This window comes from Gracilinanus agilis, chromosome 1 (assembly GCF_016433145.1).
Source record: "Gracilinanus agilis isolate LMUSP501 chromosome 1, AgileGrace, whole genome shotgun sequence".
Lineage (NCBI taxonomy): Eukaryota > Metazoa > Chordata > Mammalia > Didelphimorphia > Didelphidae > Gracilinanus > Gracilinanus agilis.
The window spans coordinates 305,572,901-305,587,692 of record NC_058130.1 but is presented as its reverse complement, the minus strand read 5'-3'; the positions used below and the strand labels follow the sequence as shown (position 1 = coordinate 305,587,692).

At 36.2% G+C, this 14,792-nt stretch overlaps 1 protein-coding gene across 1 annotated transcript in view; it reads right to left on the bottom strand.

Moving 5' to 3' along the window:
* The window catches only part of ST8SIA4 (ST8 alpha-N-acetyl-neuraminide alpha-2,8-sialyltransferase 4), a 133,795-nt gene that overhangs the window by 93,824 nt on the left and 25,179 nt on the right, over positions 1 to 14,792 (bottom strand). Inside the window, exon 3 of the mRNA XM_044662588.1 lies at positions 4,435 to 4,692. Within this exon, the coding sequence (XP_044518523.1) occupies positions 4,435 to 4,692 (258 nt within the window). The remainder of the gene's footprint in view (positions 1 to 4,434; positions 4,693 to 14,792) is intronic.

Here is a 14,792-nt window from a genome sequence, read left to right as displayed (position 1 = left end):
TTGGGGGGGGGGGGGGGGGGGTGGTGAAGGGGAAAGGAGGAGCATGAATCATGTAACCATGTTAAAAATGAATATTAATAAATGTTAAAAAAATTTCACCACCAAAAAAAAAAAAAAAAGAATGCTGGATTATTTGGACAACAATTTGGAGAGGAATAATGTGAGAATAAATTTGGTCATCCAATCTCTGGATGAAGACCTCTAAAAAGTCAAGGATAGCACCTGAATGATGGTACCTATGGCAGAAATAGGGAAGTTCAGAAAAGGATTTTGAGTTTTGGAAGAAAGGAAATTTGATCAGTTTTATATACATTTTACCAGTCAGTCTTGCATCTGTACCTACCTATTGGACAACTCCAACAATGTCTCCTATGCATTAACTTAGATTTAATAGAACTGATTTACACCAAACATCCAGAATTGAGGATAAAATGAGGTGATATTAGTAAGACTGACCAGGAAAAAAAAACTTCCAAAGTGTTAAGATTTGCAGACCTTAAAGCAATATATAAATTATCATCATCTTCATCATCTTAAAGTCAACATATCTAAAACAGAACTATTGTTTTGCTACACTATCCAGTTTTTAAAACAGCATCAATAGCTAAAAATTAAAATGGAATTAAATTCTGGTAAACACAGGAATATCTGCAATGTCTGGAGAATGCCAGGAATCCAAACAAGGATGCCTAATATTCATTTTTTCCCACTAGGGATAGCTATATAAGTATATGAATCTACAAATTGCAGTTATGACCAACAGAGCAGTCTCAGGGGAAAAGAAAGGCAGGATATGAATATTGCTAGCCATTGTTCTAATAATAACATTTAGACGTATGTGTCCAAGCAGAGATAAGGTCAAAATAAGTTAAGACGCAACAGAGATCCAAGTAGCAGACAGTATGTGTGGGAACAATCTGGTTGCAGATAGTAGAGGAAACTAGTCATGAGGAGACTGGAGTACAGGAGCAGGAAAATCCACCTACTGTGTCCCATGCTATTTGGAGGTTAGTTCCTGAAGAACTAAGATCATGAGATCAATATTTTGATTGACAAGAGAACTTAATGGTTTTCCAGGCCATTTACCACCCCCTCCCACCTCCCAGGTGTAGCTAAGGAAACTGAAGCACATAAAGATTTGTTGACTTGCCGAAGGTCACACAACTATCGAATATTTGAGATTGGATCCTCCTGACTTCAAGTCCAGTGCGTCCTGTCCCCTGACCTGCTGTGTCTTTTCTGCTTAGGCTTCATCTGGAGCATTCAGTTTGAGGAACCACATTTTAGGAACTCGAGAATGCCCAAAAGAGAGCAACCAGCATTTTAAAGACCTTCAAGCTTTTAGCTGGAGGCTGCTAGGACAGAGCACTGGGCTTGGAGTCAGGAAAAACTGCGTTCAAATCTGACCTCAGACTCTTATTAGCTGTGTGATCCTGGATGTCATTTAACCCCATCTGCCTCTGTTTTCTCATCTATAAAATGAGCTGGAGAAGGAAATGGCAAATCACACCAGTATCTTTGCCAAGAAAACCTCAAATGGGGTCAAGAAGAGTTGGACATGACTGAACAAGTTCATGATATACAGGAACCAGTTAAAGGAACTTGGAAAGAAAAGACTAGGAGCAAAATAAATGTCAACATATTTTTCCTCTAGGCAAGTGGGAAAAAAATTAAACCTATTTCTCTTTACCCCAGAGGACAGAATTAGCAGCAATGATGGAAGTTACAAAGATGCAAATTTAAACTTGATATAAAAACTACCTAACAATTAGAGACATTTGAAATTAGAATGGCTTTCTTCAAGAAGTCATGGATTCTCCTTCCTTTGAGGACTTTAATCAATGACTGCATGACAACTTGTTGATTATGTTGCAGAGAGGATTCTTTTTTCCAGTACAGCCTGGATGAGATAGCCACTTAGGTCTAATCCAACTCTAAAAAACCTATTTTTCTTAGTAGCAGATAGGAAATAGAGCCACCTAGAGGATTCAATGAAATAAAGCAGCAGCTCAATTATTTAGACTCTAAGGTGCATCTGAAATCTAGTCACTACAGAGATGCAAATATGAAGGTCAGAGAAGAGCAACTTCTGATTTAGTTCTCTTTAGCTCACATCTGGAGTCAAAATTTGGTATCAGATTCCAAGGAAAATTAAACTATAAACTGGTGAATGAAATATGATTGGTAATCAATACCAGAAGTATAATCAGAGTGGAAAGCTGGGAAGATCTCTCCCATATTTACTCCAGCTCTCAATTCTATTTAGTTTTAATTTCTTCTCTCTCTTTTTTGGGGGGGTTGTGGTTCAGTCATTTTTCATTTGTGACCCTTTGTGGACCCCATATGAGATTTTCTTGGCAAAGATACTGGAGTGGTTTGCCATTTCCTTACCCAGCCCATTTTACCAATGAGAAATTAAAGTAATTTTGCCCAGTCACACAGCTAGTAAATGAACTTAGATCTTCCTGATTTCCTGGCCATCACTCTATCCACTGGGATACTTAGCTGTCCTTGTTCTTTTTAGGCCCCTGTTTTCATAGTCAGCCTGAATTCTCTTTCCAAACTTTCATTTGGTCTCAAATTACTCCATCTCTATAACCCTCAAGACTTTTGCTCCCCTTTGAAACCCAGTTTCCATGCTTCCTACTGTCTTATCCACCTGTTTGAACTTTTTCTACTCTTTTCTCTTTCTGGTGTTTGCATCATCTGACTATATTGCTAAGTCTGCTGATTACCCTTTATAAATGGCAAATCATTAGCACATTTATTTGTCTTAAGGTTAATTGCTAATGACTGACTTGACCATAATAAAAGTCATGGCAATCATTCATATCCTCTTCCTTTGTACAACTTACAGAAAAAAAATTGTGTTCTATTATAAGAACACAAATTCTGGTCCTAGGACCAGAGCTGGGAACCAAAGCTGAAACTCTTACTCTGTTTTAAAGAGAAATTGACAGTAAAAGTTGAAGTTTAATGCAGATTTTCACATTAGAAAATAATTTACAGTGATTTTCTAAAGAATTTCAGAAAATTAAGCTTAACTATAATTTTCCTTTGGAAAAATGGATATCGGCCTATTTAGTATATGTTCATGAGCAACCATCATATAAAAAGGGCTTTTAATTTCTAGATGTCAAAATTAATTTTAATAATATAAAATAGAACACACTTCAACACATGAAGAACTAAAAATAGCCATGAGAACTAACAATATGACAAACCAGGATTCCTTTCTATTTACAAAATAATGACTCTTTTTGGGGGGGGGCTTTTATATTTGGCTTTAAATTTAATGTTTGTGAAATATTTCCTTTAAGTCCTGTGAGACATATAATATAAGTATCATTGCCTCCATTTTACAGACAAGGAATCTGAAGCTCAGAGAATGAATGGTTTGCCCATTCATGGTTACGCAACTTAGTTCATACTACAGTTTGGATTCAAACCACAGATCCCTTCCTCTGAGGCCAGCACACTTCCCGTTAGTCTATACTGATTTGAGAAGTTCTATTTGACAATCTGAGGACAAGGCTCATCCTGCCTTTTGTGCTCTGTTATGGCAAGTTGAAACATAATATTGCCAAATTTTTTATGACAATCATACTACTGTTTTTTTTAATCAACTTTTCTCAATTAACTAACTCATCAAATGGAATAATATATTACTTTTTATGGTCCTAAACCCAAATAACTAAAAAATACCAGTAGCATAAATATACAATAGCACAAAGTAAAATAAATGCAATTAGGCTCCAAATATTAAGGACAGATGTGAAGCACATTGCCTAGTAACTGAACTAAATGATTTGTCATAGAATAAGGGAGGATAAATTAACTTACTGAACTGCCTCTGGAGTCAGGGATGTTGGACTCAAATACCAACTCTGATGCTTAACTATTTATTTGATATTAAGAAAGTCACATAACTTTCCTGGTCCTCAGGTACCTCACTGGTAAAATGAAAAAACTAGGCAAGATATTGCCTGAGGTCCCCCCTCGCTTTGAATGAATCTATGATCCTTTGATCTGACATTTTATTGCAGCATTACCTAATATAACAGATACATAATGTAACATCTTATAACCAGAAATGAGGAGACAACATTATGGAACAAAATCATTTTCCTCTATACTCTATCAAATCTTAACAACAAAAAATATAAATTTTGAATAAAAGACATGGCATGAATCTTACTACCACAGCTGGGAGCATCTCTCCTTTCAATGACAAGATAATTAGAGTCTTCTGAATAAGAATAAATGTGAATTTCAACACCACAGAGCAAAAGACATCACTTCAGATAAATATCTCTCTGAGCTCAATAATCTCTGAAATTGATATTAGACTAACCATTTTTTTTGCCAGTTTTCTCTTTCCAAATAACTGTTTTTAGAATAAGTTACCATCTGGAGAAAGTAAAGAAAGCTCACCTTATCACAAAGTCATGACTGTCAATCTCCTTTCCACATCCACTGTCCAGCAGAATCCCAGAATTTCCAACCACAGCACATGTCTTAAATCGACGGTTTTTCATTGGTGAAACTTCAGGAAGGAGGCTGTGCAACTCCTGAGAAACATTTAGGGTACGACGTCTGTCTAATACATAATGTAATACATCTCCAGGCTTAAAACTACTCTTGACCACAGAGATGTCTCTTTCTGCATCCAGGAAGCGAAGTATATTTTTCCTGTATTTGGAACACAAACAACAGTTCCATTAGTGACAGTAAATCCAGTTTACTGTTATTGCATTTTAAAAGTAAACATCACACAATGTGAAGTAGCTAGCTATAAATGCTATACTATTATTTGGTGATATCATTCGAATTTGCTATAAAAACACTTTTCCTATAAAAATAATCATCAAAATAACACTTTGTGCACAATAAGACCATTGATAGCAGAGTCTGTGTGCCTTATCCATTTTATATCCTTCATAGTCGACTTGCACATATTAGACAATAAAAATTGGGTGAATGAATAAATTTACCCAACTCTTCCAATGTCTGATAAATATTGGGATGAAATAAAAGCTAGTTGATCCGGCTTGTAACTGTACTTTAAATATTATTGTCTATCACATTAGCACAAGCTAACCAGTTTCTGTTATAAACTAATGGTTGCTGTAGGCACTTAGATTTTATTGTTTCTATTTATGTAAATAAAACGGATTTTGGAACTTTTGACAAACTGCTGTCTGAACTTACAGGTAAATGAACAATTATAAGCCTAGAGAACTAAAATGTCATATGTATATATGTGCACATGGAAAGATGCTTGATATAAATGTGACATTTCATTATAAGATATTTATGTGTGTACAGACATGCATTTCATATCAGAAGGTAGAATAAATGGTACTTTGTTTGTAATCCCTATAACTATAACTAGGGTGGAGCATTCAATGCTTTGCTCCACAGCTTCAAAATTTAAAAGATGCTGAAGGCAGTTTTACTCATTTAACAAGTAGAAACAGTTGAGGGTAGTGTCAAGTTAGTGAGAATGATTTACTAAAATGGGTTATAATATTGCATATCCCACCCCACTGAGGGATAAAGAAAAGCCCCAGTCTTGCCTGCTCTTGACCCCAAACCTCTCAGCAGTCTCCCTAATGGCAAGTCTCTTGGTGTTCCATATTCTTTTCCCACTTATGCCCCCAAGGACTCTCTTCTTTCCCACTCCCAAAGCCCTCCCTCCCCAACACACACGGAAGTGATATTCCAGAGTTTCTCCCATACAATGAATTGGGGTTTGAGACCTCAACTTCATGCTTGAAATTTCTTTTTTATTTTTAGTTGAATTAAGGGAGCTTTTATTGCTTCTTGGCCCTGGGCTTGTTTGGTGGTTTAATTGTTTAATTAACTTGTTTAATTCTCTGAGCAAAAGGACTGCTAGTTATGATTCTAATAGTACCTTTCCTCCAAGCTCCCAAGTCTTTTCACAACAGCTTGTGAGACAAAGATGAGCAGACAAGATTAAAGAAGATAAGTCTGTGTAGTTGTCTGTAGTGCTGAGTTCAAGGCCTGTATTAACACTATGACCTTGGGAAAAGTCAGCTATCTTCCCTAGGCCCCTTGATTTTTTTTCCTATTTTTTGGTTTACAAATCTGTCATTCTTACAAACTTAAAAGTATTATGGGATTCATGATGAGGTAATGTCAACAATAACAATATTATTGGCAATATTAACAATGGCAATAATAACATACTAACAATAACAATAATAGCTAATAATAGAGAGCAGCTAATGGCTCAGTGGATTGAGAGCCAGGCCTAGAGACAGGAGGCCCTAGGTTCAAATGTATTCTCAGACACTTTTAAGAAGAGCATTTTTTCAGACACTTCTTAGCTTTGTGACCTTAGACAAGTCACTTAACCTACATTGCCTAGCCCTTACTACTCTTCTATCTTTGAACCAATATACAATATTGATTTTTAAATGGAAGGTAAAGAATTTTTAAAATAAAAATAATAATAGTGAACATCTATATAGTACTTTCAAGTCTGCAAAGTGCTTTACAAGTGTTATCTCATTTTATCCTCATTACTCTGGGAGGTAGGTTCTATTATTAGCCTCCATTTTACCACTAATATATATAATACTGCTTTGAAAAATGCCAGTCTATAAAATAACAATGCATTATTTGAAACTCCATGATAGCACACTATTGACCAGTCAATAAAACCTAGAAAAAATTAATGTTCTTAGTGTCTTTACTCTTAGTTGGCACTAGTGAGCAAGAATGAGTTTAAAATTTTAAATAGACAGGCTTTAAGAAATACTGATTTTCTTATGAACTTTTAGATAAATTCCACAAAACTGGGACTACTATGGTGAAAATGGTTGGAGTATAGTCCTGGAAAAAAGACTGTTCTGCTTTATACTGTATCTTATAAAGCCACAATACATTCTTTGAGAAAGGATCTGGGAGACATGGGAATAGTGATGATGGAACTATGTGGAAATGTGAAGAACTTATGAACTGATACAACGATTCTGGAGAGCAATATGGAACCATATCCAAAGGGCTATAAAACTATGCATACCCTTTGATCCACCAATACTACTTACTGGGTCTATATCCTAAAGAGATCAGAAATAAAGGAAAATCTCCTACTTGTACAAAAATATTTTTAGCAACTCTTTTTGTAGCGGCAAAGAATTGGAAACTGAGGGGAGCCATCAAATGAGGAATGGCTGAACAAGCCATTATGGTTGTAATGGAACACTATTGTGTCATAAGAAATACTGAACAGGATGATTTCAGAAAAACCTGAAAATGCTTTTAGGAAGGGATACAAAGTGAAGTGAGTGGAACCAGGAGAACAGTGTATACAGTAACAGAAATAGTATATGATGATCAACTGTGAAGGACTAAACTATAACTAACAAAAACTATGTTCCAAGATAACTCTAAGAGGCATAAAAAAAAATTGTTAAAGCACTATCCATGGTTAAAGAAGGAAATGTTAAAGTCTGATTGCAGATCAAAACATGTCATTCCTTCACTTCTTTTCCCTTCATGAGTTTTTTATTGTATATGATATGTGTCTTCAATTGCAACATGGGGAATATGGATATACGTATTGCATGAAAGCACTGAAATAACCTATTTGAGACTATTTACCACCTTGGGCAGAAAAGGAAGGAAGAGAGGAAGAAAATTTGAATCACAAAAATGTCAGAAAACAGTTGTCAAAAATTGTTGCTAGGGTTAAAATGTCATGATTCAAAATATAATCGTTACTTAGAAAGGTCATTTACCAATATTTCATAACATTAATCCTGATTCTCTATATAAACTATCTACTTCCTAACTAAAATTCTGACAATCTTAACTTTTAATGGTTTAAATGTGCTAATTACTTATTACATGAAAGAAAGACTCATTCTCCATAGTATTTCTGAAACAGTACAGTTTGGTAGGTGAAATTAACAAAATTAGGAGTTAGTTATTTGAAGTGCTTTAGTGGAAAAAATGGCTTACTTAAAAAGCTGAGTACCATATCAATATTATAACTGCCAGAGTACAATATCATTTTTTTTCTGGCTAGATATTTCATAGTTTGAGCACTCACAACTGAGAAGAACTAATGACCCCTTCAAAAGAGTAATCATCCACTACACAGTTATAAAGCAGTCAATACTACTGCAGGATAGAAAATAATCACCATAAGAAAACATCGTGCTCTACTATGTTTTCTACTCTTTGATTTGCTTAAGTAGGTCAGAGGTTAGTACTCAATTTGAAAACAAAATGATTGTGAGATTTTTTTGACCAGCATTCTACACAAAAAGGTGCCTTCTTTTTCCCTATTTTAAAAATGTTTCTCCAATATGCTATAAAGAATTTTTGAATGCTGATTTTATGAAGCAAAGAATTCATAAACAATAATCAGTACCAGCTAGTCAAAAAAAGTATTTACAAGGAAAAATATGGAACATCATCAATGAAAGCAGAGATTATATGAAAGTAGAATTGTGTAGAGAGTGTCTGAATTAAATAAAATTCCATTTTCTGCTATGCCTATCCTTTGGGGGTAATGGAATGGCACTATCTACTAAATAATGAACATCCTCACACCTTAGCATACTCTTCCCATTTGAGTGATTTTGAACTCAAGTAAATCATTATATACAAACTCTAATCCCCTACTACCTCATCCTTCATTCTCATTTTCCTCAAAACTTCCACCCCCAAGTTTGAACCTAATTCTACCCATTCCTTCAGCTATACACTTTGAAATGCTTGTTCCCTTAAAAACAAACTTCACATGACCTTAAAATCCTTTCCCCTTCTACTCCTTCCATCTACTAGCTTTCAGTGAAACTTAACTTTCCCCTGATAATATAGCCTCCCTGCCCACCCTTTCTGGTACTTGCTGCAACTTCATTCATTCTCCTCTGCAAAATAGTTGAGAAGATGGAGCTGGAATACACTGCCACCCAGATTCTCACCCTTCTTCCTTCACTCAATAAGTTCTCTTTTTTTTGAGGTTCATGTTATTTATATCTACTACCCAATCAAAATCCTGATAACTGTTGTCTACAGATAACCAACAGTACACCCTTCCTTCCTCAATGAGTTTATACCTAGCTCATAATTTTTCTCTCCTCCCCAACTCAGGAACTAAGCATTTTCAACATACATATGGATTCTCCCTCAAATACCCTATTCACTCAGTTTCTCAACCTACTCATCCTCTCTAACTAACACCTCTACCTAACCACATTCACACACAGAGATGGTCATACCCTTGATCTTGCCATCACCCACAAATCAGATCATAATCTATTGGCCTCTTGCTGCCTTCCTTTACAAAATCCTACTCATACCACACTGCTTTTCCTTTACAAAATCCTACTCATACCACACTGACCTTCTCCCAGTTCAGCTTCCCTACACTAGCCACTCTCTTCTTTTCTCTCCTCTATCCTGAAAAGATAAAAAAGAAACTCTTTTGATTCCATCCCCTCTATTGTCCTGTATTTCTTCTGCCCTTTGCAGATAAACTCAAAAAGGCCATCTCCAATAGGAGCCTCCACTTTCTCTCCTCACTTTCTTCTTATCCTTTAAAATTTGCTTTCCAGCCTTACCATTGTACCAGAAATGCTCTCTCCAAAGTTACTAATTATCTTTTACTTACTAAATCCAGCGGTCTTTTCTCCATTCTCAATCTCCTCGACCTCTCTGTGGCTTTTGGCACTTTAAATCACTCTCTCTTACTTGACTCTTTTCTCTAAGTTTTTGGGACATCACTCTCTTTATTCCCCTCCAACCCATTTGATTGCTTTCCTTTGAGGTATCATGCCCTCTAACAGTAGGTGTCTCTCATGGTTCAGTTCTAGGTCCTCTTCTCTTCTGCCTGCATACTTCGTGATCTTATCAGCTTCTGTAGATTTAATTATAATTTCTTTGATAATAATGCTTGAAGTTACTAGTCTTGACCCAATCTCTGCTGATCTTCATTAAGATATCTCCAGGAATGCTTTTCCTCTTCTATACTAGCTACTAACCTCCCTGGTTTCCTTTAAAGTATCAGCTAAAATCCTACTCTCTTTAGGAAGTTCTCCCAATTTTTTCTTAATCCTAGTAAGCTTGTCTTACACATCTTTCTTTACATGCTCATCATATTAACTTGGCAAAATGGAAACATAGATAAGATTTAAATGGGGCTGTAGAATATTACCCAAAATGATTTGCATGCAAAAAGCATAAAGAACATCATAGAAAGGAGTCAAGTTGTGTAGTGAAAGTAAGTGAAAACAAATAAAAAGGCCACCTGCTACATTGGTGCCCATATATGAGAAAATATAATAAAAGAACTATAGAAAAGCTAGCAACACATTGGGAAAACTCTATGAGGAATCTTTGTTGTATAACATAAACAAGGGTCACATAGAATCCTTTTATATTCTGTGTGTGTGAGACAGAGACAGAGAGAGAAAGAGAGACAGAGAAGAGAGGCAGAGAGAGACAGAAGAAAGGAGAGAGAGAGAAAAAAGAGAGAGAGACAGAGAGAGAAAACAGACAGAGACAGAGAAGAGAGAGAAGGAGACAGAGAAGAGAAAGAAAAGAGAAAGAGAGAGAGAAGAGAGTCAAAATCTGAATCAAGAAGAATATCAGATTACAGATCCATTGAAATATAAAAAATGAATTCGCCATAAATATTTATGGCTCTGCAGAGTAAGCTAAGATGATCACAACTGTCCTAACTCAGTAAAGGGAATGAGGGGGGAAAGCTGCTGACACAGGCACAGGAATACATTATGATATGTATGAAACATTCTACATATATGCCCTGCCCCAAAAAAGGTACATCACATCTTATGCTTCCTTATCACAAAGAAAGCCTGGAATTCTTTTAACCATATAACAAGCCTTTTTCATGTCTGCCACTAGGTGGGGCCCAAAGTTATACTCCTGCTCCTAGAACCTTCTGGTATACCCACAGACAACACTGCCAGGCGTTGTGCATGCCCACCAGAACGTAGTTCCAGAAGATGCTGCCTTCACTCTGTCATCTCCTCTGTTTCCTAACCAAACTCCATCCTCCCCCAGACATACCTTCTCCTATTCATGCCTGCCAAAAGACACAGCCAAAAGACACACTTGCCAATACTGGTAAGAACCTGGAGGAATGACTTTGAAGCTTCTAAGCACATGCAATCTTCAACATACTTCTTTCAACACATTGCTTTTCGGTCTGGATGCAATTCTCAAAGGTTAGCGTAGTTCTAACCCATCTTAAATATCCCCAGAAAAGTACTATTCTCCTAGTTTTAAAGAACAAATCTCCCTCTCCATCCCCATCTATTGTTTCCCATTACCTTTCACCCAAACTCTACCCACCACTCTCTCACTCCAAATCATCCCACCATTTCCACTGTGCCCTCCAGAATGCCTTCCCCGTAATTAAGACATTTCCTCTTAGCTCTCTTTCTCCTTCCACTTTTTTGCACTAAGAACTGGTGGCTTCCTTCTTGATGACATAGGATACATGGCCAGTCTTTCCAGGTCTGGCTAGACTCTCTCTTCCCAACTCTATTGTCATGGTGGAAAGTCAGAATACTTCTTGCTCTGTGATGCCACTTTATTTTCCTCTTCTATAAATTTCATGCTGTCCATATTTATCATACAGTCCAGATCTAGGTAACCATTATGTACTACTGACTCTGAGACTATTCTCATTAATCAGAAATATATTTCTTTTCTCAATGAGTTTAGTGTCTAGATCCCAGTCTTCTTTTACATTCCAATTCTTGTCCTCATACTAGATGACTTTAGCATTCATATTGAAGTTCCCTCAAACACCCAAATTTCCAAGTTTCTCAATCTATCCAACTCCTATGACTTTTTCCTCCACTCCACTTTAGCAACACACATGTATAACTTTGATATTGCTATCACCTGAAACGATTATAATTCCATTTTCATGAGCTCCAAAATTCCTTTGCCTGATCATGTTTTATCACTTTATCTTTCTCTATGCTTTATGCGGCCCTAACATTATTCTTCAATATCACCATGACCTCCAATCTCTCCATCTCTCAATATTATCAGAGAACCACCTTGGACTGGTTATGTTCTTCTCTCTTGCCAATCTCAATACCTAAGTGAATATGTTCAACTCTACCTTATCCTTTATTCATGAGTCTCTTGGCCCCTTTGTTATCACTTGCAAAATGTCAGTCTTAGATTATTCACACAATATATTTCCTAACTCACATGCTGCTAAACAGAGCTGAAAGACATTGTAAGTCCATGGTGAATTTATGTCATCAAATCTCAACTATATTTTCACTGAATCAAAATAACTATTTCATTCTTGCCTAATCAATACTATATCCTACTTACTACTACATCCTAACAAAAAAAAAACATTTCTGTTCCAAACCCTTCATTTCCTCAAGTTTTCTATAGCACTCCACTGCTTGCCCTTTCAGCTAGTGACTTTGCCTCATAGTTCACCCCAAAAATAAAGGATATCAACTAAGATCCCTCACATCCTTAAGAAAATTTCCCACTGTTTCTTCCTTCACTCTAGTCTCTGATGAAGATGTGACTATTTTTCTTTTCAATCAATTTTTCTACATGAGTCCTTGATCTCATTAATTTCCCATCTTTTCTATCAGATTTTTCCTGCACTCTTTGTAATATCCAATCTCTCCCTCTCTACAACCTTCTTCACTACTTCCTACAAAGATGACCAAGTCTCCCTCACCTTTTAAAAAAAAGACTCAACATTCTCCAATGTATACTAGTTACTGTCCTTTAACCTGCATACTCTATCAGTACCTTGAAAAAATTGCCTTTACTAGGTAAAATCATTTTGTCCCTTCTCATTTTCTTCTAAACCCCCTGAAATCTGGCTTGTAACTTCATTTTCCAACTGAAATGGTCCTCTACAAAACTGCCAATGATCTCTAAACTGCCAAATTTCCTTTATGGACTTTTCTCTTTCTTTATCCTTCTTAATCTCTGTAGCATTTTACATTTTGCATCACCTTCTCCTGTTACTCTCTTCTGAGTTTTCATTACCATACTTTCTCTTGGTTCTCCTACTACCTAAGTACTTCTCAGTCTACTTTGAAGATATTCACTACCTAAGAGGGTGTCCTCCAAGGCATTATCATGACTCCTGTTCTCTTTTCTCTCTCTCTATTATCTCATTTGGTTATCTCATTGATGTCCCATAGATTAAATTATTATCTCTAAGTTGATGATTCCCACATTTATATATTTAGCCTTAGTCTCTGTCCTAAACTTCAGTCCCATATCACCTGATCACTGAATGTTTCCAATCAGATTCTCTTAGTTATCTCAACTCAAAATATCCAGTTAGAATTCATTACTATCTTTATTCCAAACCATGCCCCTTCTGAACTTCCCTATAACCAGTGAGGATATTACCATCTCTTGATGTCATCCTCAACTTCTCACTTGAACTCATCACATATATCCACTTAGTTGTCAAATCTTGTCATTTCTATATCCACAAGATCAATCACATACATCTCCTTCACTCTTCTAAAACAGGTACCATGAGAGCTCAGGCCTCCAGGGTCTCTCTCCTAGAGTGCTAAAATAGCTTTCTATTTCCTCTCTCTGCCACAAGTCTTTTCCCTACTCCAAGTTATATTAAATATAATTGCCAAAGCCCCTTTTCCTAATGTGTAATCCTACCCACCCTCCCTTCCAGGAACAATATATCAACTTTCTTTTTCAAACCTTAACCTTCTGTCTTAGAATCAATACTAAGTGTTTGTTCCAAGACAGAAGAGCAGTAAGGGCTAAGCCATTGGGGTTAAGTGACTTGTCCAGGATCACAAAGCTAAAATGTAATATATAAATATAAAATAAGGTATCTGAGACCACATTTGATCCCAGAACCTCTCATCTCTAGATCTGGCTCTTTATCTACTATGTCACCTACTTGCCCCTAAGATTTTAACTTTTTGACCTTTAAAATTCTTTACAACTTTGGCCCTTTCTATCATACATTCTATGATTCGGGGCCCTTGACTTACCTGCATTTTCTGACACATGATAAAATCCCCTAGATCACCTCTCTGCCTTGATACTGTCCACCCCCCATACCTGATACAGTCTACCTTCTAACCTCTGCCTTGTTGAATATCTGACTTTCCTCAAGGGTCAGCTCTAATATCATTGTCTGCTAAAGGTTCTTCCTCCCAAATATTAGTACCTTCCCCCCTAAGATTACCTTCAGTTTATTATTTTCTCCCCTGTTAACATTTAAATTTTTAAAGACAAGGAAAATTAATTTTTGTTTTTATTTCTATCTTCCTCTCCACCCCCTTAGTAAGCAGAATTAATTAGGAAGACAGAGAATAAGTATTTATATACTATCTACTATGTGCCAGGCACTGCGGTACAAGCATTTTATAAATATTGCTTCATTTATCTTCGCAGTAACCCTGCCTTCAAGGTAGGTGCTATTATTATCTCCCATTTTATAACTGAAACAACCAGAGATTAAGTGACTTGCCCAGAGTCACATTGGCTATACATTTCTGAGGCCAGATATGAACTCAACTCTTCTGTATATTAGAAAGAAACCATTTATAAAGCCTTCTTTGTCTTCATAGTCTTTTATTATCTATGATAATAACTATTATTCCTGATGATGTTAATGTTGGTGCCATCTGTCTCCTTGCACTTGGAAACAATGAATGTGTTCAGACTGAAGTTCTTGGTCATACTCTATAAGACTTGTATCATTTTACAATGAAGTTTGAGCATGTCATAGCCTACAGATGGAA